The 22676-nt window shown below is 37.1% G+C and overlaps 2 protein-coding genes across 11 annotated transcripts in view; both read right to left on the reverse strand.

Annotated features, from left to right (window-relative positions):
- Positions 1-22676, reverse strand: part of LOC306873086 (high affinity choline transporter 1-like) — a gene marked incomplete at both ends in the record, with an annotated part of 376914 nt that overhangs the window by 329836 nt on the left and 24402 nt on the right. The window lies entirely within an intron of this gene.
- Positions 1801-20746, reverse strand: LOC306873087 (ADP-ribosylation factor-like protein 13B). Of its 10 annotated transcripts, none has more exons than XM_079422116.1 (11): positions 20130-20746; positions 17446-17516; positions 17109-17358; positions 9840-9945; positions 9450-9652; positions 7312-7426; positions 7069-7228; positions 6762-6875; positions 3445-3513; positions 2844-2908; positions 1801-2746 (listed from the first exon to the last, which is right to left on the reverse strand). In XM_079422116.1, exons 1-11 carry the CDS (start codon positions 20186-20188, stop codon positions 2660-2662), a joined length of 1299 nt encoding a protein of 432 aa, XP_079278242.1. In that variant the 5' UTR covers positions 20189-20746; the 3' UTR covers positions 1801-2659. The 10 variants fall into 10 exon arrangements, with proteins under 10 accessions (XP_079278242.1, XP_079278241.1, XP_079278240.1 ...); XM_079422115.1 differs by having other exon boundaries at positions 6762-6881; positions 20130-20744; XM_079422114.1 differs by lacking the exon at positions 2844-2908 and having other exon boundaries at positions 1801-2741; positions 20130-20744.

Raw genomic sequence — 22676 nt, forward strand, 5'->3', positions numbered from 1 at the left:
AGTTTCACTTTTTGATAAAATAAAAAAAAATCCCAAATTTTCACATTTTTACTGATGATAAATATTGTCTTAATGTTCATTACTGATGCAGTATGGTATTTATTTATTTATTTTAAATTGCTATCCTTGCAGAAACAATGTGTTGTAAGCAAAGGACATCTTGCATCTGTCCACAAACCAGCCGTTAATGCTTTTCTAAAGAACATTGTGCGAGTTCCTCAAATCTGGATTGGTGGTTATTATGCAACTCAGGTATTTATAAATTTTTTCTCACAATATGATCTGTTTTCCAACAGATCATATTGTGCAATTAAAAATGCAATATTAAAATAGTGCTTATATTGTTGTAATACACCACCACATATACACTGGTTTAACAACAAATAACAAATTGTTAAAGTTGGTTAGAGTTAATTTTATACTGGTTACAGTGTAATCACAAGTAAGTATTAACTAATATTATTTACTCAACACGTAGCCTACTTACTTTGGGGTTAGTGTTATTATTTTAAATGTAATACTTATTGTAATTAATGGGCTTATTAGCCTATTTGATATTCCCATTGATTAGATGTACATTTCAGACATCTTTGTTTTCATTGAAACCTATAGGTTAACTGATTGAAATCATTAAATTTGTATTCAGTGTTGCTCTTATGACATAGCCTACCTTCAATTTAAATATAGACAATTAAATATGTAAATATTGATATGCCTGTATGAAAGTTCTGCCTTGTCTCTCATCAGTTATTCAACTAAATTGGCAACAATTAGCAAATGTTACAATATAAAAGTAAATCCAAATTTTTTTCTTAGGACATCTTTCCTATCTTACTGCAATTATACATAATTTACTGTTATAGACTATTATAGTAAATTCACATGTAACAAGGACACTATAAAATAAAGTCTCTTTGTGTAAAAGTATTTGTAAAATGTATATATAAGTACGAGAGAACCATGATACGTTAATTCAGTCATTTTAATGCTGTACTTTAGAAAGCTGCCTGGACCTGGAGTGATGGATCAAAGTTTGGTTACACTAACTGGAATGCTAAGCCTGTCATCGCAAGAAACAAAAAAGATGTGTGCTCGCAGCAGCCAACAAAGGTAATATATATGTTGTTAACATTTTACACCTATACCCAGGGTAACTGTACCAAAAAAGACTTCAAACCATGCACATTGTTACATTTTCTGATTGCACTTAAGCATATTTTGCCATGTCATTTCCTAAATAATGCACCTATGAAATTTCACAGGTGCGCTCCGCTGGAGAGATGAAGCCTGCACTACTCATCTCTATTTTGTCTGTTACAAAATGGCTATCAAAGCAAAAATCAACTGAGCAATATTCTAATATCGCATATCTGCTTCAGATCTCCTCCAAATCACAAAGTGTAACAAAGCTTTCCTTTGAATTTTTAAATCATTCATGCAAAAATAAAAACTTTCTTTGTTTCATCATACAATGATCATCTACACATCTACACTACGTCTAGTTCAGGAGTGTCAAACTCAGTTCCTGGAGGGCTGCAGACCTGCAGTTTAGTTCGAACCCTACTCCAACACACAAACCATGTAGTTTTCAAATAAGCCTGAAGGACTTGATTAGCTGGATCAGCGGTGTTTAATTAGGGTTGCATCTAAACTCTGCAGGGTTCTGGAGTTTGACACCCCTGGTCTAGTTGAAAACAAACCATGATCCCATGATGATGCAGTTACGCCATCGACCAGCAGAGGGTGCTGCTAATGTGAGAGAGACCATAACAGAGAACTTTTTCTTTTTTTTTTTTATTTGACATTCATATTGAGTGTAAACTGGGTACAAAAGGCGCAGGTACCGAAAGCAGAGCAAACTGGAAGATGCACAGAACGTTTCATCAACTAAATATTAGTGTGCGGGGTAAAATACAAAACAAAACATCAATCAAACAATGTGAATTATAAAAATGGCAATAGCATCAAATAAATACAAAAGCAGCGTTTACAATAAATGATATCATATATTAAAATATGAATTTATATAGGATGTTGAGTATTGTTACATTTACAGTAAATCATGAAATTACCCACTCATCATCTTTCAGATGGCAAACGTTTTCCTCCGATAAAGCAAAATGTACCATACATGGGGCTTGCACAAACATTTCCCATCACATTCAAGAGTTAATTTTCTCACGGTTTCTGTATCTGTTGCTGGTTCTATCTGAGAGTATGAATATCGTTCTCAAAATTAAGACCGCGTAGTGTATAAACCTATAAATGCTGCTGAAAAAAAGACCATCTGATATTTAAAAGGCAAAACTGTGTCACAATCAACTGCACATTACATAAGAGTTTAAGATATGCATGTGGACCATAAAAACATGTTTGTACAATTTCAAGTACACAAATTTAAACTCATGTATTTACATACATTTAAATTCTCTTAAAAAATAGGTCTGATATATTGTTGAACAAGAAGTCTCAGTTGTGTTTCAAATGTCTGTTAATACTGATTTTAAGTATTTTGATTAAAACAAGACAAACGGCTCGGAAAGAAATCAAAATGTTGAACCGTTTGAAATTTGAGCACATTATCTGAACATAAATGTCCATGTCCCCAATCTCATTTAAACACAGCTTCTGCTGACCACCAGTCAATAGGGGCTCGAGGTCATGTGGTCCGTCTGGGTTTGTCGATTGGGTAGCAGTTCCTCGCTTCTGGGCAAATGCATCTGCATAGTTTGCTACACTGCCTGCACTTGAAGATAAGAACAAAACAATACTTTGATTGGTTGGGACCCTTGAGGATTGTAAACCAGTCAGGGGGGGAAGCAGAGGTAGTGTTAGGAAATTACATCATGAGTATCGCTGTTCGGCCTCTGCCTAATAGCTACAGGTGGGAGAGGTTTGCCATAGAAATCTGCCAATGAAAGAGAGTCATGGGGGAAAAAAAAGATTTAGGTCAGCAATGTCCATTTTTTTTTTTTTTTTAAATCAAGGATCAGCTAACTTCTAAATACTACAAGATTACCCTACATCATTAAATTTATAGATCAAAATGACACACTGCCTGGTTTAACATTCAGAAGATGACACAGAACATAACATGCAGCAATCAAAATGTCCAAAATGTTTCCTGTAAGCATCAGGAAAACAAATAACACACATTAGTCAGTGCAGGAAGTGAGGTGTTAAGGAGATCATGCTAGTAGCATTTATCAGGCACAATATTAAGGTGGATGGTTGTGGTATTTCTGTTGACAGATGATTGTACAGGAAGGATGTGGCTGAGGCTTGCTGTGTGGATGGAGAGGGAAAAAAAACTTTAAGAACAGAATTATGGGAGATGATTACATGGTTAAGAAACAGAATGGGGGAAAAAAAAAAAGAATGTTAGTGATGTGCATGCTTGTCGACATGCCGGACAGGGAACAGATGCAATGAACCAGCAATTACCAGAATGTCTTGTATCTTCAAGAGGCTCTAGTTTGGGGAGCCTAGAAGCTTTAGGAGTAGCCCATCCAACTAAAAGAGAAAGAAGTAGGGATTAGCTGTTAGAGTCATTAATGTGAAGCAACAAAAGGAAAAACTAGAACAAATCAGTGGTTAAAATGAGGCATTTTGCAAACATTTGACTACAAAATCCAACAGCAAATAATAGAAAAAAGCTTCTCTGAACTACAGAACATATACACCACTGCAATGTGTTTACAGCAAGCCTGCAGTTTACTATACTACGTAATTAATTAATCTGTTGTTTTCATTATCTTAAATTAAGTCTTAATAATATATCAGAAAAAAGTAGCAAAATGCAAATAGATGAAGTGAAGTGACATTCAGCCAAGTATGGTGACCCATACTCGGAATTCGTGCTCTGCATTTAACCCATCCAACGTGCACACACACAGCAGTGAACACACACACACACAGCAGTGAACACACACACACACACACACACACACACACGGAGCAGTGGGCAGCCATTTTATGCTGCAGCGCCCGGGGAGCAGTTGGGGGTTCGGTGCCTTGCTCAAGGGCACCACTGAGGGTGGAGAGAGCGCTGGACATTCACTCCCCCAACCTACAATTCTTGCCGGCCGGAGACTCGAACCCACAACCTTTGGATTACGAGTCCGACTCTCTAACCATTAGGCCACGACTTCCCCTAGATGTAGAATGTTCCACAGGAACATACGCATTCCCTCTTCTGAATATAACAGTGTTTTACTATGCGTTTTCTTATAGTTAAAGCTACACTATGTAACTTTTAAGGGTTAAATAATAAAACTGCATGTTCCTACTAAAGAATGCTCTTTTTTGGTTGTGCTTTGGCTCTGCTACTCTGCACAGATCAATGTGTTTCGAAGCACCAGTGTACGGATATAGGTCATCTTATCAGTATACAAATAAGCAATCACACTAACCATAACTAGTGCTACTTTTTTTCTGTGTACAAATTTGACGTGGTTTGCATAGGCGAATTATGTATGTATACAATTTCTTGCAAAGTCTGTCTCGACAGCTCTAATATATAAATCATTATATCATAATGTATTTGGGTAAAGTAATGACATTGTTTGTAAAATAGATTTTTTGCACACTTCCATTAATAGCATTTTGTCTTTAATGGGCAAATAAATGGGCTGCTCTTTATTTGTACTGGGTTTCAGATATTGTGGGTAATTTAAAACCAAAAGTTCATGTACAACAATGTTTGATTGCACTCGCTTTGGCATGTGTGTCTTTCAAACCATGTGGCATTCATGTGCAGTCTATGAAGTATCAGAAGTATTTCATGTTTAATGACTTGGAACAATGATTAGCTGTTTTACAAAATGGAAATATATTCATTTTAAGAACAGTAATATTATAGCAACATACAGTATCTCACAGAAGTGAGTACACCCCTCACATTTTTGTAAATATTTTATTATATCTTTTCATGTGACAACACTGAAGAAATGACACTTTGCTGCAATGTAAAGGACTGAGTGTACAGCTTGTATAACAGTGTAAATTTGCTGTCCCCTCAAAATATCTCAACACAGCCATTAATGTCTAAACCGCTGGCTACAAAAGTGAGTACACCCCTAAGTGAAAATGTCCAAATTGGGCCCAAATTGTCAATATTTTGTGTGGCAACCATTATTTTCCAGCACTGCCTTAACCCTCTTGGGCATGGAGGTCACCAGAGCTTCACAAGTTGCCACTGGAGTCCTCTTCCACTCCTTCATGATGACATCACGGACCTGGTGGATGTTAGAGACCTTGCGCTCCTCCACTTTCCGTTTGAGGATGCCCCACAGATGCTCAATAGGGTTTAGGTCTTGAGACATGCTTGGCCAGTCCATCACCAGTCTTGGAGGTGTGTTTGGGATGGTTATCATGTTGGAATACTGCCCTGCGGCCCAGTCTCCGAAGGGAGGAGATCATGCTCTGCTTCAGTATGTCACAGTACATGTTGGCATTCATGGTTCCCTCAATGAACTGTAGCTCCCCAGTGCCGGCAGCACTCAGGCAGCCCCAGACCATGACCATCAGACACACTTGTCTTTGTACTCCTCACCTGGTTGCCGACACACGCTTGACACCATCTGAACCAAATAAGTATATCTTGGTCTCATCAGGCCACAGGACATGGTTCCAGTAATCCATGTCCTTAGTCTTCAGCAAACTGTTTGCGGGCTTTCTTGTGCATCATCTTTAGAAGAGGCTTCCTTCTGGGACGACCAATTTGATGCAGTGTGCAGCGTATGGTCTGAGCACTGATAGGCTAACCTCCCACCCCTTCAACCTCTGCAGCAATGCTGGCAGCACTCATACATCTATTACCCAAACACAACCGTTGGATATGACGCTGAGCACGTGCACTCAACCTCTTTGGTCGACCATGGCGAGACCTGTTCTGAGTGGAACCTGTCCTGTTAAACCGCTGTATGGTCTTGGTCACCGTGCTGCAGCTCAGTTTCAGGGTATTGGCAATCTTCTTATAGCCTACACCATCTTTATATAGAGCAACAATTTTTTTTTTCTGATCCTCAGAGAGTTTTTTGCCATGAGGTGCTATGTTGAACTTCCAGTGACCAGTATGAGAGAGCGATAACACCAAATTTAACACACCTAATTCACACCTGAGACCTTGGGCTAATTGGGACCAATTTGGACATTTTCACTTAGGGGTGTACTCACTTTTGTAGCCAGCGGTTTAGACATTAATGGCTGTGTGTGGAGTTATTTTGAGGGGACAGCAAATTTACACTGTTATACAAGCTGTACACTCAGTCCTTTACATTGCAGCAAAGTGTCATTTCTTCAGTGTTGTCACATGAAAAGATATAATAAAATATTTACAAAAATGTGAGGGGTGTACTCACTTCTGTGAAATACTGTATTACATAACAGTAATATGTAAGGTACGTCTTGACGAAAACCTCTCAAACACACTGGGCACAAGTACTTTGTCAAAGCAGTTGACATGGCAATGAGGTCACATGAAACTGTATTCTCATAGCATTCTTTGAAGAGTTTAATATAAAGTACCGCCGTGGCTTGTGTTGTACAGTTTTTTTTCTGCTGTCGCCCAGCCCCTGGTCTCAGCTATTTTTAAAACGTGAGTTTGTTTTCAAGAGGAATGCTTATTCCTATTGCAAATGGACATCACTGACAAAGGTCCTCAGTGTAAAGACTGTTTTACACTGAAAGTTGATCAATTACACCAATTAGTTGATCATTGTTCATGTATGAGAAACACCTTTTAAAAGACGCATTCCTACCTGGTAAGGGAGGAGGGGTTGGGCTTTTGGGTGCTGCTTCTTCCACTCTGAGAGGGTCGACTCTGTGCTTACGTTTCAATCGTAATTTCCTAGTTTTCTTTTTGTTCTGGTCCACTGCTCCTGACCAAAGGTGAAAGACATTGAAATCACTTCATCCACTCCAACAAACTGCAGAGGTAAATAGGTTCTTCGTGTGTTATAATAGCAAAAGTTTGTATTTGAAAGTAACTAACAATACTCAAATAAACCTTTATCCACTTATTACTCTTGGCGTGATGGAGTCCTTTTGAGGAATAAAATATAATACCTGATTCTGTGCTCTCCGGGGTCTGTCTCTCGCTCTCTTCATCCTCCTCCTCTTCCTCTTCATCCTCATCTTGAAGGACTGTCTGTTCTTGCGCACTGCCCTGCTGGCCATTTACTCTCTGTCCTTGCATCTCTTTCTCTTTGTTTAGTCTGTCTTCATTCTGGGATTTTTATATGAATTTAGTATTTGCATCATAAAGATTTCATCCAACTTGCATTTAAAAGAAACATAGTGATAACTAACCTCACTAAAAACATTGGTTATTGGCTGGAAAGGGTTGGGCATGTCGACATCATCTAGATCTTCCTCTTTTAATGTCATTCCTTCTCGCTCTGCTTCTTCTCGCTCCTGTCTGTCTCTGTCAATGAAAAACATCTTCAACAAACTGTTGTTTGCATTTTGAACACTTTAAAAGTAATGATGAAATGGAAGTAGAGACAGCTATTTTCTTCAATATTGTAACATGTCTGAGTGAAACAGATTATCAAAAAAAAAGAAATTTTGGTGAGGGAGGGCTACTAACATCATCAGCCACCATTTAAAAATCAGTGCTCCCCAGGGTTCTGTTCTGAGCCCGGTTATATTCTCCATTTTACACACACAACTCTGTGGCCTCTCAAATCCGTTGAGAATTTTACTGTTGAATAGTGCTGGGCGGTTTGACCAAAAATCTGTATCATGGTTTGTTCTTGTTTTTTTTAGGATTCTTGTGGTTTCACGGTTTATCACGTTTCCCTAACTGTGCCTTTATGTTAATCAGAATGCATGAAACAGTTGCACAACAACTTAATTTTAATCATGATCCAAACAAATATATTTATATAGCATGAGTAGTTTTTAATGTAATTTAGAGTCTATAGTTTCAAAATTGAAAGCAAAAAGAGAATTTTCTCACATTAGATTTGTGAAATTAATTATGCTACATAATACATCTCTGAATGAAACAAAAAGAACAGACGGGCTGAATGAGATGCAAATTCACTCTCTGACAGCAGGTGGTGCTTATGGAACAGCAAGGATACAACGTTTCCTTGTTTACTGCTGTAAACAAAGCCGCACTACACTTTTAAATGCTATATTAATATGCATTATATGGAGTTAAGATAAAAAGAAACGTTTATGAAGAGAGTCAGTTGCCCTCATAGATACATTCATATAAACCCCCACCCCCAATTCAGTATTTACAATTTTACTCCTGTGTTTTGTGCATCGTGAACAGTGAGCTTGATCAGATTGCTACTATATGTATTTTCTCCTCGTTGTGTTTGTCTTCAGCGTCTCTGGCCTCTGTTAAAAGCCATTTAGAGATGGTTTAAAAAGTAAGTTAAAGAGTTAAAGAGTAAGTTGTGTTTTATTAATAGCTCTAGGCCCGGTTTCACAAATGGGGCTTAGCTTAAGCCAGCACTAGGCCTTAGCTAAATTAAGATATTTAATCAACTTTTACAAAAATACCTTAGAAGAAAACATTAAGGTGTGCATCTTGACACTGAACAATGACACTGGCATATTTTAAGATATGTCAGAGCAAGATATTTTCAGTTGAGACAGCTCAAACATGCATTTTAGTCTGGGACTAACTTAAGCCTTGTCTGTGAAACCGGAGGTAGAAGTTCTCCAACCATAAGTCAGAAGTGTATGCAGTCAACAGGGATCTCCTCTCAATTCACAACACTATCTATGTTGCTTAGGCACTTGTACCAGTATGCTGTTTTTTTTTTTTTAATTCATACCCTTTGTGAAATTCAAACTGGTTTACCGTTTGAACTGGTATATCACCCAGCACTACTGTTGATGCAGTTTTGTTGGGCATGATTGCTAAGAGCAATGCAATTCTCTTATAAAATACGAGCAAGAATGCAGGGCGGGGACTTGGTTCGTTGGCTGTTCATTCGATTTTGAGATGTGAACTTACAGTCAATTATTCAAGGGGCAGGGTTTAAGCAGACTAAAAGATTAGAGAAGTCTGGCATATCTCTCCAGAGAGAAATCTGTCACCTTCAAGAGGAAGATCAAGTTTGGATTAAAAATTACGACAAAACATTACAAACCATTAAACATTGCACAAAATAAATAAATAAATAATAAATAAACATATAAACGGATGAATAATTCACAATAAGATCCATAAAATACAAAACACATAGCGAATTTACATTTCATGTTAACTTTAGTTACTTTGCAATAACTAGAAAAAGTGAAAAAAAAACACTTTAAATATAAATGTAAATAAAACCAGCTCAGTTTACATGACATCATTTCAGAACTAGACTACAGTATCTCAACTATTTTCAATGACTATGCCACTAACTTCATACACTTCTGATCTGGACAAGAGGGATCAGGATGACAATCTGAGTGAAAAGTCTTGTCAGCTCACTGACCTCTCCTCTCTGATCCGCCGGACTCTCTCTGCTCTTTCCTTCTTGTCTTGTTCTTCTTGAGCCTTCTGCTCAGCTGTATCTTTTTGCACACGCTCTGAAATTGCCTCGTAGTCCTTGGCAATGTTATTCAGGAGCCAGTTCAGGCCATTCTTGATGGATTTGTCAACCTTCTTACCATAACCTAGTACTGCAGAGCAGGGTTCCTGAGAGTAGAGGAAAAATGTTTAGCTCAGTTTTACATGACTGGTTTGCAATATTTCTGCATTCTGAATTTTATCAAATTTGAACCTGTTAAAAGCAAATAATAAATAAATAAAGACTCAGGATTTCCTCTGTGATTAGAAACTCACCAGACTGATAAATATAAACTGTGCTGAAATATTAACTCACAATCTGACAGAGGCATTTATTCTCGTTGACAAGCTTCTCCAATGACAGGGTCTCAATGATATCTGCTTCAGCCAATGCCCCATCTCGGTCCTGTTTATTAGCCAGTCTACAAACCAATCAGAATAAGGAAAGAGCTGGTCACTAGGTGTGCAGGTCACTAGGTAAGCTGTCACAAACAAATGACCTGAGGTTGGCACTTGAGGTGGACTGAATAATTAGCCTTGTGTTAAAGAAAACTCTTGACTTATTAGCACACTTAACAAGCTATATTTAGTCAAGGACTTAATCTGCTGCTCACTCCCTCAGTTAATTGGACCCACTGCAGCTTGTCTAATGCCCCGACAGATATACAGATGATCTATTGCACATTTATTGCACACCGCCCTGTTCCACTTGGACTAGAGGCAGGAATTATGTGAGGATGCTCTTCACTGATTACAGCTTGACATTCATCAAAGCCTCAAGGCTCATCAGCAAACTCAAGGTCCTGGCTCTAAACTCCTTCGTATTTCTGACAGGCAGGCAATGTTGGTGAAGGAGCGCTGTAAACATTATCAGCAGTCATTTAAAAATGGGTGTTCCCCAGGGTTCTGTTCTGATCCCATTTCTATTCTCCATTTTACTCACACAGTTCTGCGGTTTTATGGAGTTCCAGCTTCATCATGATTTTTGCTGATGACACAGTTTTGGTGGGTCTAAGGCTAGTTGCATAAACGTAGCCTCCATGTTAGAACTGTGTCTTAAGCAGTAGTCTGACAACCAAGCAGCCAAAGAGTGTGATGAGTAGGGCTGTCAAAATGGCTGAAAAACTAAATTCAAATTTTGTACTTTATATTATCAATATTTGAATTATATTAGAATTTAAAAGGCATAATTTCTGTTGGGGAGGGGGGGCCTTTTGGCTTCTCTCCCGAGGCCACAAGAGGGCGCATTGAGCAAATTGTTACTAATGCACATTTCTTCAAAGCAATAAATTGGCAGGACTATCTTTGAAGAAAATGCATAATGTTTACAGGATCATGTATGTATAGCCTAGTTTAATACAAAGGACTGAAAACCAATCACAAAAAGTGCTTTTTTATTTAAAAACATGAGATGCAGTGGGATGGGGAAAAATCCCCATCAAGTCTCGAGACATGTTTTTTTAAAAGTTGAACTTACATTCACTTTACATGGCTTTCTAAACATGCAGCTAGGGGTGTGCGATATTGAAAAAAAATTATATCTCAATATTTTTTTGATAACGATAATTAGACGATATTTTGCAGAGTGTGTTATTGTGCTGATATCTGACTACCGTGGGCAGCTGCAGTTTTTGATATTCTTCATATTCTGTGTGGTCAGTTCACATCATAGAAATTGATAGAAATCTTTTCATATAAGTTTAAATTGCTTTTTACCTTAAAGCCTTTTTTTCTAAAAGTCTTTTGAGTCCAATTGTTACATTTAATCAGTCAATTAACATAATAAGCCATTTAGGCTGTTACTAAACAAATGAGACCAGTATAATCAAAATTAATCTTTGCAAAAGTTGCATCTGAAGTAGTCTCGCATAGCCAAACCTTCAGACTGACGGCTGAAGGTCTGGAATCTATGGCAGGTTTCATTGGCCATGGCCCGCCCATGAGGCCGTTTGACCGACATGTCAAACAACCAATCATAGTTAGTTTCATTCATAGCGTCACGTTTCGAGGCGTGGAAATGTCGCCACAATAACAAACTGGTGTGTGAAACTCTCGGATGTATTTTAAAGATTCTATGCCTTTAAATATTTCACATACTTTCGAAAATCCAGCGTTTAGTTGACCCTGATAAGCGTTCGTCGTCACATTTGTAAACACGACAGCTTTCTTCTTTGTGAGGGGGTTTGGCGCCACGGCATCTTTGTTTCCCGGCGGACAGAAAATAAACGCGACACTCGCATCTCCCAGAAATCCGGTTTAATTCAACCAGTCAGATGACGACTTCGACATTCCTGAAGTGTTTCCAGAAAAGTGTGACATATGCATCAGACGTGTAGCCAACGTTCTGTGGGCGTGACGTCTGAGGCTGAGACTACATCTGAAGTGGCATTTAGATGTATTTACACAGTTTAATGCAGCTCAGAGGGTCATGGAGTGTTTTAACCAGTTACAAATGTATAATTCTTTTACATTTTAAACATAAAACATTGAATACTGATATCTGAAATTATTTTAAAAATTAAACTTTAAATGTGCAATTAAAACCGCCAGTGGGTGGCAGAAAGTCACTGGTAATAAGGGAGTCACTGTGACTGAATCAAATCATTTAAACGGTTGATTCATTCAGGAACGAAACATCGTCACGTTGCTCAGAGACGCAAAAGAGTAGCAGTGTTTCTGTCCAAAGTTGCAAATAACTTATTAACTTATTAATTAACTTATGCGCAAAATAAGAATATTGCATAAAATATTTGCAAACGAGCACCGTTTCCATCCAACGAATCAAAGAGAACAAAATCGGCACTAAATAGCCTAAAGAAAATTAGGATAAGCTACTGAATGTAATAATTTTCATATATGACAAATTAATTGTGCCAGAGCGAGCAGACGAAACACAATAAATGCTGTCATTGCTTTTGGAGGTGAATGCTGTTGTTTGGGAACACAGTTGTGTAAGACAATTATACAGAAATACTTTGATGACAGACTTAATGGTCAGGCATTTCAGAACGACCATAACAACATTTCAGATGCTGTGGAACGAGATCAGTCCACTGCTAGTCAAGTAATCCCGTCTCATAGCGCAAAGTCACATTACTTTTTTGATGCGCTTGGAAGTTATTCGCAAAATGCGTTTGCATCTCCCTTTATTCGCATTAACCCTTTTTTGCACAAGACAAAAATCACCTCAAGCGAGCGTAAAAAGTTGTTTGCGAATTAACGGATTTGTTTTCCGAAATTTGGTGTTTTTATCACCCAGCTACTGATGAAGCTGTTTGGAATTATTTTTTGTCGGCAAAATGGAGCAAAAACAGGCAATATGGGGTCTAAAACGTAAGTCTCATAATATTAACTTATTGTCTATTGAACTGTTGTATAAAATCAATATCACATTTGTAATCATGCTTATTTTTTTGAAGAAAAAACGGCACTCTTTGTGTGATTTTAACTATATGAGATGATGTAAATATATACGCTTTCTGCCACCATATCTTGAATTTTGTGATCATTCTTAATGCATTTTAATAGACAGTGAAAGAACACTAAATGCGCACGTGCACTGTTTAACCCACTTCATCACGTAGGCTAATGTATGCGTGCACTCCATAGGTGTTTTGTTTGGTTTTTGCAAAATACTCGATAATGTCAAATTGCACATCGTCAAACAACAATTACAATATTATCACAGACGATATTTATCGCACAGCCCTACATGCAGCTCTCTTCTGCGAGACCTGAGTGCAACGGTGATAGATGTCCCTCTAGAAAATGAAATTAAAACTATGCATTCTGTGTGAACGGCTTGGTTTCAGTTTTGACATAAACATCTTTTCCGCATGGATCTTCTCTTTTTCCGCAATATTTTGAATGAACAATGTAGCAGCGCCGCATCTAGTGGGTTCAACTGGATAAGCTATGAAAAGCATTAAAATGCAACGACACTTACATCGTCCTCGCATTTCGTGCACCACTGATAAGGCTGCCTGACGCACACCTAAAATTATGGATATAAGAATATGGATTTTTAGTTTAAATTAGATTAATATTCAAAATTTGATTTGATTTTTTTTTTTTTTTTTTTTTTGGACAGCCCTTGTAATGAGTCTAGACCAATCTACATTTTTATGTAACTGACTTAATTATAACCAGTCTTAAAAAAAAAAATTATTAACTTTATTACTTGATTAACTTGTAAGACTAGTCTAAACATTTTATGCAACTGGCCACAGATTGCTAAGAGTGATGAAATAGTAAAGAATCCAACATGGTGGTGTTGGTATAATTACCAAATACCAACAAGAACAAGGACCCAATCGAACATGAACCACAGACAGCTTGTTTAGAAAAGCACATGAATAGGTTTATTATCTCAAGCACCAGGGGAAACTGAGAATCTGCCCTCAGGTGCTGAGATCTTTTTACTGGTGTACCATTGAAATCATTCTGTCAGGTAGTATTATTTCCTGATAGAAGTGCTGGACTAATGCAAAACTGTCAAGGCATGCACAGGGCTCGCAAAATCGCTAGCCCGATGTCCCGGGGCTATTGTGTTTTCCAGTCGGGCTACCAGAATGTATCACTGCCCTGCCCGACGGGCTACCTTAAATACAGGTCTCCCACGCAATGTTCCCTCTAAGCTGCTTCTTCCACCGCGGCCGCGCAGAAGAAATAATGTCCCTCGCGCACACAAAAATGAGTTGGGAAGCCATTTGATTGAATGCCGCAGTGAAAGGGAAAGAATAGCAATGCTCGGACAAACCGCTATAGAGCTGATGTCACGACAGAGTTAGAACTGGTTTCATAGAAAGAACGATATGCACTAAATGAGTCGCTGTAGAAACTGAATACTTCAATGGTTGCGGTGCGCTCAACACGAGAGACAACGCAAACGCAATGACATATGAAATAAAACGTCCTCATGTATTAAAGAAGAGTGGCTTGATTAAGTGCTGGAAATAGCGGAGGATGGGCAAAACTCTGAAACATGTGCAGTCACACACAAGAGTATTGTACAAACTGCACTTCATAACCATGTTTAGACAGCTATAGAAGAATTCATATGTTCACCTTTTTATATATATTTAACTTACAGATCTCAGCTTAAGTTTCGCTTCAGTTTCTATTCTATTCTATTCTATCAGTTTAAATAGTTTGTTTTGATAATATATTATGTTAGGGCTATATTATAAACCTGATAAATAATTGACCTTGTTTTTGAGTCTTTGACTTTGAGTCTCTTGCTCATCAAGGCTGTATTCATTTCAAAAATACAGAATAAAACAGTGATATAGTGAAATATTATTGCAATTTCTAATATTGGTTTCCTATTTGAATACCTATGCTATAAAATAGCATTTATTCCTGTGATCACAGCTGTATTTTCAGCATCATTACTCCAGTCTTCAGTGTCCCATGATCCTTCAGAAATCATTCTAATATTCTGATTTATTATCAGTGTTGATACTGTTGTGCTGCTTCATATTTCTTTGGAACCTGTGTTTCTTTTTTCTTTGATTCTTTGATTAATAAAAAAAATGAAAAGAACAGCATTTATTCAAAATAGAAATATTTTCTAACAATAGAAGTCTTTACTATCAATTTTATCCATTTAACACATCCTTGCTGAATAAAGTTTATTTAACTTTCTTTAAACTTTTTAAAAGTATCTTTAAAAAAGAAAAACATTTCTGACCCCAAACTTTTGAATAGTTTATATTGTAACACAAAATCTCTATTTTGACTTTTTAACTTTTTATTTTAAATATCACAGGTCCCAAAAAATACAGTATAAAAAAAATTAAATAAAAAAGCAGTTCAAATGTTCCAACATTGATTAAAAATCAGCATATTAGAATGATTTCTAAAGGATCATGTGACTCTGAAAATACTGCTTTGCTTCACAGGAATTAATTACATTTTGAAGTATATTAAAATAGAAAACATTTATTTGAAATTGCAATAATATTTCACAATATTATTTTGTGAAATAATATTCAGTATTTGTTATCAGATAGATGCAGCCTTGATGAGCGTAAGAAACTTCTTTAAAAAACTTTATTGATCCAAACTTTTGAACTGCAGTGTATTGTACAGTAAAAATGTTTTCTCTTTAACCTAAAACGTACATCATTTAGTTACATCAAGGGTCAAATCAAATATAAATAGCACATTAAAGTTAAAAGTTACAAACTTTTTTGTGCGTGCTGTACAGGTCTGGTATAAAGAATGCTTTTGCTCAGGTGCCTGAAATGTCCGCCCAAAAGAGAAAAGTTTTGCTCAGAAAGAAAAAAAACAGAAGAGGGAACATAGCTCCCACGGGTCCTTAAATTTGATACAACTAAATTGAAGAGTTTTTAAGGCCTTAAAAATGTTAAATGGTATAAGAAATTATTTTTCAAATTGCCTTAAATAGATTTTTAAGAATTCTGCAGATACCTTGTAAATAGTAAAATAAAACTCTTTCCTTGATATTCGTTGATATTTGTGTATTGAAAATGTTTTTGATTGGCATTTATGGTCTTTATTTTATTTGGGCTAGTTAAATTAATTTTCGGGCTGCTAAAATCTGAAGAGTACCTGCCCGAAGGGCTACCAGGGATTTTGAAATATTGCGAGCCCTGGTGTAGTAAGATAAATGTATCAAAAAGGATGTGCTGCCCAACATGCAAACTTTAGGTAGGTCAGGTAGAATAGGACTAAAGCCAGAAACAAATGATTAAAGATCTCAGCCTCCTAAACAACGTCCTTTTTCATTATTTTCCCCTGTATATCCAAACACTTAATGTGGTATGTGAATATAAGGTATTTTAATTTTGGCTATCCTAGGCAAGGATTTTGCACAATATCAGCATAAATACTTGTCATTTACTGGTGTAAAGCATTAAAGTTACTTGCATTTGTCACTGAAGACCAGCTATGATGACTTAATACATAATGACAATACATCACTAATTCCTAAACTGGCCCAAGTTTCTTTATTTTTTAAGATTATTAGGTCCATACACCTTTATAAACAAACCAATATGAGCACGATTTATAAATAGCTTATATATAGTTTTTTTGTTCATTTTTTTTTAATAGAAAATGAAAGCACAGGGCAAATTTATTTTATCTATATCATCTATGAATGCATAGTCATGTTTTGTAAATGATTAGTTCATCATTAGCTAATTACTTAAATGACTTTTAAATGAATTAACAAAACATACACAAATTGTTAGCATATCACTTATTAATTGCTTATGAATGTTTTGTAAACGATTAGTTAATCATTAACTAATCACTTATAAATGACTTATAACTGGACGTTATTATAAAGTGTTACCCTGTATTTTTGATCAAATAAATGCAGCCTTGATGAGCGTAAGAGACTTCTTTGAAAAACATAAAAAATCCTACTAATTCCAAGGTAGTGTTGCTCTTTTGTTGTTTTTGATTGCTTCTATTGTCCTCATTCTTAAGTCGCTTTGGATAAAGGCGTCTGCTAAATGACTAAATGTCAATTTAATGTAAATGTAGTGTAATGTTAAGTCTAGACATTAAGTTATGTTCAACAGCAAGAACATGTCATGCTTTGAAAACTTACACTAATACAGGTTTGCCTGCAATACGAGGGTGTCGGAGAACCTCAGCCATTGTGTCTCTGGTCTCCTGGATCCTTTGAACATCACTGGAGTCCACAACAAACACCACTCCGTAAGACTCAGAGTAGTAGTTTTTCCAAATACCGCGGATACGCTTCCCGCCACCCAGGTCGAAGATTGTGACCTCAAACTTCCCCTGCTTCAGGTCCACCTTTGAGAAGCCCACTGTAGGTGCTACATCTACAGGACTTTCTATGACAGTCACATAAATATACACCTTGTGAGATCAACCTGGGACTACATAAAGAATACTCCAAAAATATTAAGATGAATATTTACCTCCCTGGATTCCTCTGACAGTAGCTGTTTTTCCAGCATTGTCCAGTCCAACCATTACTAATGTCACCTTCCTGCAAGAGCACAGATACAGCTTCATTTCATTATGTGTCTCCAAAAGACCTCATTAAGGTCAAGGCGGTCCTTCTAATAAAAAAATGTTTTTCTTGTCAAACACTTGAGGTACACTCAGGTTAGAATGCGATATTAAGGTCAATGTCAAGCAAGCGAGAACATGATAAAGAAAAAAATTTATCTAGTTTAAAACAACAGTCAAGTTCATAGAAAAGTATTTTATGTATTCAAGATTTAAAAAAATAAAACTTTTATACCATTTTCAAGAAAAGTTTATTTAAAGTGTATAAAGTTTAAAATAACTCTAAAAAAATGCCATGTGTTGTAACCACCAAGTTAAAAGTAATAGGCTAACATTTTTTTATCCCTTTAATACATATGACTTCATCATTATTATTTTTTTTAAGTACGTTTTATTTATTTATTTGTTTGTTGCCTATTTATCATGAAATGTTTCACCATTTCAAAGTTTTTGAGGAGTTGCACCAATTATTAATTAATTTATTATTTAGCTAGCATGATGGTCATCTTTTTTCCTTTTATTTTTACTTTACGTGCTGATTTAAAAATACCAAAATTAATTTTAATACAGAAATTAAAAACATGCAAAGCACAGAAAAGGTGTATTCAGTTGCACTCATTAATGAGTTCATACAGGCATCTTGGAACTTTTTGGCATATTACGAACAGCTGTCAGCTAATTCAACCTAAGCCTGCATGGTAATGCATCATCTCTTGACTGGCAAAAGCACGCAGGGATGAAGAGGATGATACAGCACACCATGCACAAAAATACAAAGTAAATAATGTGGCCTTTTCCAGCACTAATGACGTCAAAAATATTGAATAAATTCAATGATAATCTATCCGGGGCTGTAGTGTCACAGCTGTTTAAACTACAAGGCTTCCAGTGGAGGCTTTGAGGCATAATAAGACATCTGTGGAGTAACACAAATACCCTAAATTGACATGGGATTTCTGCTCACCATCATCAACCTATGCTTAATTCTTAAAAAATGCCAGATGAACACAAAAGCCAGGCGGCGTAAACAAACACGGCAGTCACCACGGATGAACATGAAAACACAAAGTCCTTACAGCTACCAACACACACACACACACACACACACACAAACAGATACTTAACTGCGGCATTTGCGCCGCAGGGACATCAAGCGCACTATCCAGGTGACAGTTCTCTGCAACCAGGAGGCCTTCATCAAGACTGGGAAATAGATCAAGATGACAGCTAGCTTTCCCTTGACTTCAGTTGTTATTGTCGATACACACACACACACACACACACTTTTGTATTTCCTGGCCTCTGGTCAGCTCTATATCTGAGGGATTAGCTGGGGATTTCGACTTACCCAACAAGATCAGTGACAGGGTGCTAGAGGACACGCTACGTTCAACCAATGAAATTAAGACAATAACTTAGAGACTTATCCGTCACCTCTGGGCCCAGGAGCTGTCAGTGGAGAGTAACAGTCTCCATAACATCGCTGGTGCTTTTAAGGCCTGACTTCTACACTTCATAGTTCATACAGACCGATTCTTGGGTCTTATGATCAACCATCTGACCCAGATTTAGGCTTATCAAGCATCTTGTTTCAGGCACAGCAGGTGATGCGAGTAATCAGACATTTAACACTTGGATTTAAGCCTATGACTAATTGTGAGACACGTTCAAACATGTACAGTGAGAGGCGCAGGTAGGGCTAAAATCCCACAGAGAAAGGAAATACTAAAATTAAAAATGACACCAGATCTAATGCAACCTCATAAGAATAGATGAACCTACTGTGTGGATAATGTGCTAAATAACTCAATAGGCAGAACTGCTTTTGTCACCAGCGTAACTTTTAAATATTAGATGTAAAACTTAAAAAAAAAAACGTTACAAATTAAGAAATATTGCCTTGGCTGGCTACAATTAAGTTAAATTTGAAGTACTGAAATGATTAAAGCTAAACAGAAATGTATAAAAATGCCAAAAGCATAACGTAACTAAAACGTATATATACTTAAAATTATGTTTTTAATTTCTGTCCTGATCAGTCACAAACACACACATGCAAACCTACAATCTTTAATGATGTATTTACTGAAAGTTTCAAAATAAAATTTTATGTTTAAGTATGAATGAATCTATGCAAAATATTACATTGCATACATTTTTTTTACCATGTGTCAAATACAAATAAATTAAAGTTGACATTTCTTAGAAATTACTTTTTTAAGGGTTGCGTTCATTTATTTACCGTAAATTTTCATTAACTTTCACCAGAGAGAGAACAGAACGTTAAATTGTTTTTGTTTCGTTACACTTGGCATAATGTGTTTTTCTTTCTTCATTTTTCAGCCAAATACAAACCATGTTGTTTGTTGCCAATAATCAGTGATATAAAATATAAAGAGGGCAGTAGCACAGGTTAAGGTCAAAACTATGCCAAAAGTGTGGCTTATTGAGTTTGGGACCACTGCACAAATCCAGGTAACATACACAAATGCACAGTGTAAGAGCTCACTGACCCTTCTGCTCAGAAACAAGTTACTAAATACAGTCTCTCTGGCACAAGCATGAGATGAAAGCTGTAACTTAGACTCACCTTGCAGGTTCTCTCCATCGTTTCAACCAGTTGCAGCAGTTCGCCATCAGATTGAACATTTCACCGCGAGTGCTTGAACTGGGACGACTTATTTCATGACAGCCGTTTTGGCTGATTACTGACTGATTTTATTTTCTTCGTGTTTTCAATCAATCCGTTATTTGCTAGCACGCTTTTATCTGCCTATCCGAGTGATTCGTAAAGATTTGACTACAGACATTTTATGTTTTCTAGAACAGAATAAAAGGACGAAATAAACTAAAAATTGTAAACTAAGACACATCCTCTAATTAGCAGACGGTCACTTACAATACTGACCATACAGTTTAGTTTCATTTTGCTCACTAACGTTACCCAAATCAATGTAGTCTCACTGAAAGGCTAACCAGTTAGCTACTGGTTAGCTACATACGATCCATGAAACTGTTAAATTGCATATCATGTCATTAGATAATAACTATGTATACCGCTTTGAAACTGTCCCCGCAAATGCTTTACTCTCAATTTTAGAACGTTTTTTTTTTTTGCGAGAGAGAAAACAAAAATGTATTGGCATAACGGTTAGCTCGCTAGTCGTCCGCTTTGTTTACCAAACTGACTCTTGCTGCTATGGCTGCAGCCGAGATTACGTCGAGGGTCGAGGTTGCCAAGTGTTTAGAAATTGTATGGTAGAATGACATTGAGGCGAAAAAAAATTTATAAAACTATTATTTTAAGCTTTTGGCATGTGCTTTACAGGTGCTGGTCATAAAATTAGAATATCATGAAAAAGTTGACTTCAGCAATACCATTCAAAAAGTGAAACTTGTATATTAGATTCATTCATTACACACAGACTGATATATTTCAAATGTTTATTTCCTTTAATTTTGATGATTATAACTGACAACTAATGAAAGTCCCAAATTCAGTATCTCAGAAAATTAGAATATCAATTAAGACCAATGCAAAAAAAAATGATTTTTAGAAATGTTGGCCAACTGAAAAGTATGAACATGAAAAGTATGAGCATGTACAGCACTCAATATTTAGTTGGGGCTCCTTTGGCCTGGATTACTGCAGCAATGCGGCGTGACATGGAGTCGATCAGTCTGTGGCACTGCTCAGGTGTTATGAGAGCCCATGTTGCTCTGATAGTGGCCTTCAGCTCTTCTGAATTGTTGGGTCTGGCGTATTGCATCTTCCTCTTCACAATACCCCATAGGTTTTCTATGGGGTTAAGGTCAGGCGAGTTTGCTGGCCAATCAAGAACAGGGATACCATGGACCTTAAACCAGGTACTGGTAGCTTTGGCAGTGTGTGCAGGTGCCAAGTCCTGTTGGAAAATGAAATCTGCATCTCCATAAAGTTGGTCAGCAGCAGGAAGAATTAAGTGCTCTAAAACTTCCTGGTAGACGGCTGCGTTGACCTTGGACCTCAGAAAACACAATGGACCAACACCAGCAGATGACATGGCACCCCAAACCATCAATGACTGTGGAAACTTTACACTGGACCTCAAGCAACGTGGATTACGTGCCTCTCCTCTCTTCCTCCAGACTCTGGGACCTTGATTTCCAAAGGAAATGCAAAATTTACTTTCATCAGAGAACATAACTTTGGACCACTCAGCAGCAGTCCAATCCTTTTTGTCTTTAGCCCAGGCAAGACGCTTCTGACGCGGTCTCTTGTTCAAGAGTGGCTTGACACAAGGAATGCGACAGCTGAAACCCATGTCTTGCATATGTCTGTGCGTGGTGGTTCATGAAGCACTGACTCCAGCTGCAGTCCACTCTTTGTGAATCTCCCCCACATTTTTGAATGGGTTTTGTTTCACAATCCTCTCCAGGGTGCGGTTATCCCTATTGCTTGTACACTTTTTTCTACCACATCTTGTCCTTCCCTTCGCCTCTCTATTAATGTGCTTGGACACAGAGCTCTGTGAACAGCCAGCCTCTTTAGCAACGACCTTTTGTGTCTTGCCCTCCTTGTGCAAGGTGTCAATGGTCGTCTTTTGGACAACTGTCAAGTCAGCAGTCTTCCCCATGATTGTGTAGCCTACAGAACTAGACTGAGAGACCATTTAAAGGCTTTTGCAGGTGTTTTGAGTTAATTAGCTGATTAGAGTGTGGCACCAGGCGTCTTCAATATTGAACATTTTCACAATATTCTAATTTTCTGAGTTACTGAATTTGGGACTTTCATTAGTTGTCAGTTATAATCGTCAAAATTAAAGGAAATACACATTTGAAATATATCAGTCTGTGTGTAATGAATGAATCTAATATACAAGTTTCACTTTTTGAATGGAATTACTGAAATAAATCAACTTTTTCATGATATTCTGCACCTGTACTCATACAGCTTATAATTTTACACAACGGCACTTAAAGAGGTACTGTGTCGACCAAAGGAAAAAAATCATTTATTTGGCAACAGCTATGATAAACTTGACCCAACAGTGAACAGCGCCTCCCGGAGACGCAGCAAACTTTAGTTCATTTTTACCACATAACAAAATTATGAGAAAATAGGCATGAGAACATTAAAACATGATCTTGTGCGCTA

This window comes from Barbus barbus, assembly GCF_936440315.1.
Source record: "Barbus barbus genome assembly, chromosome: 7".
NCBI classification, from domain to species: Eukaryota; Metazoa; Chordata; class Actinopteri; order Cypriniformes; family Cyprinidae; genus Barbus; species Barbus barbus.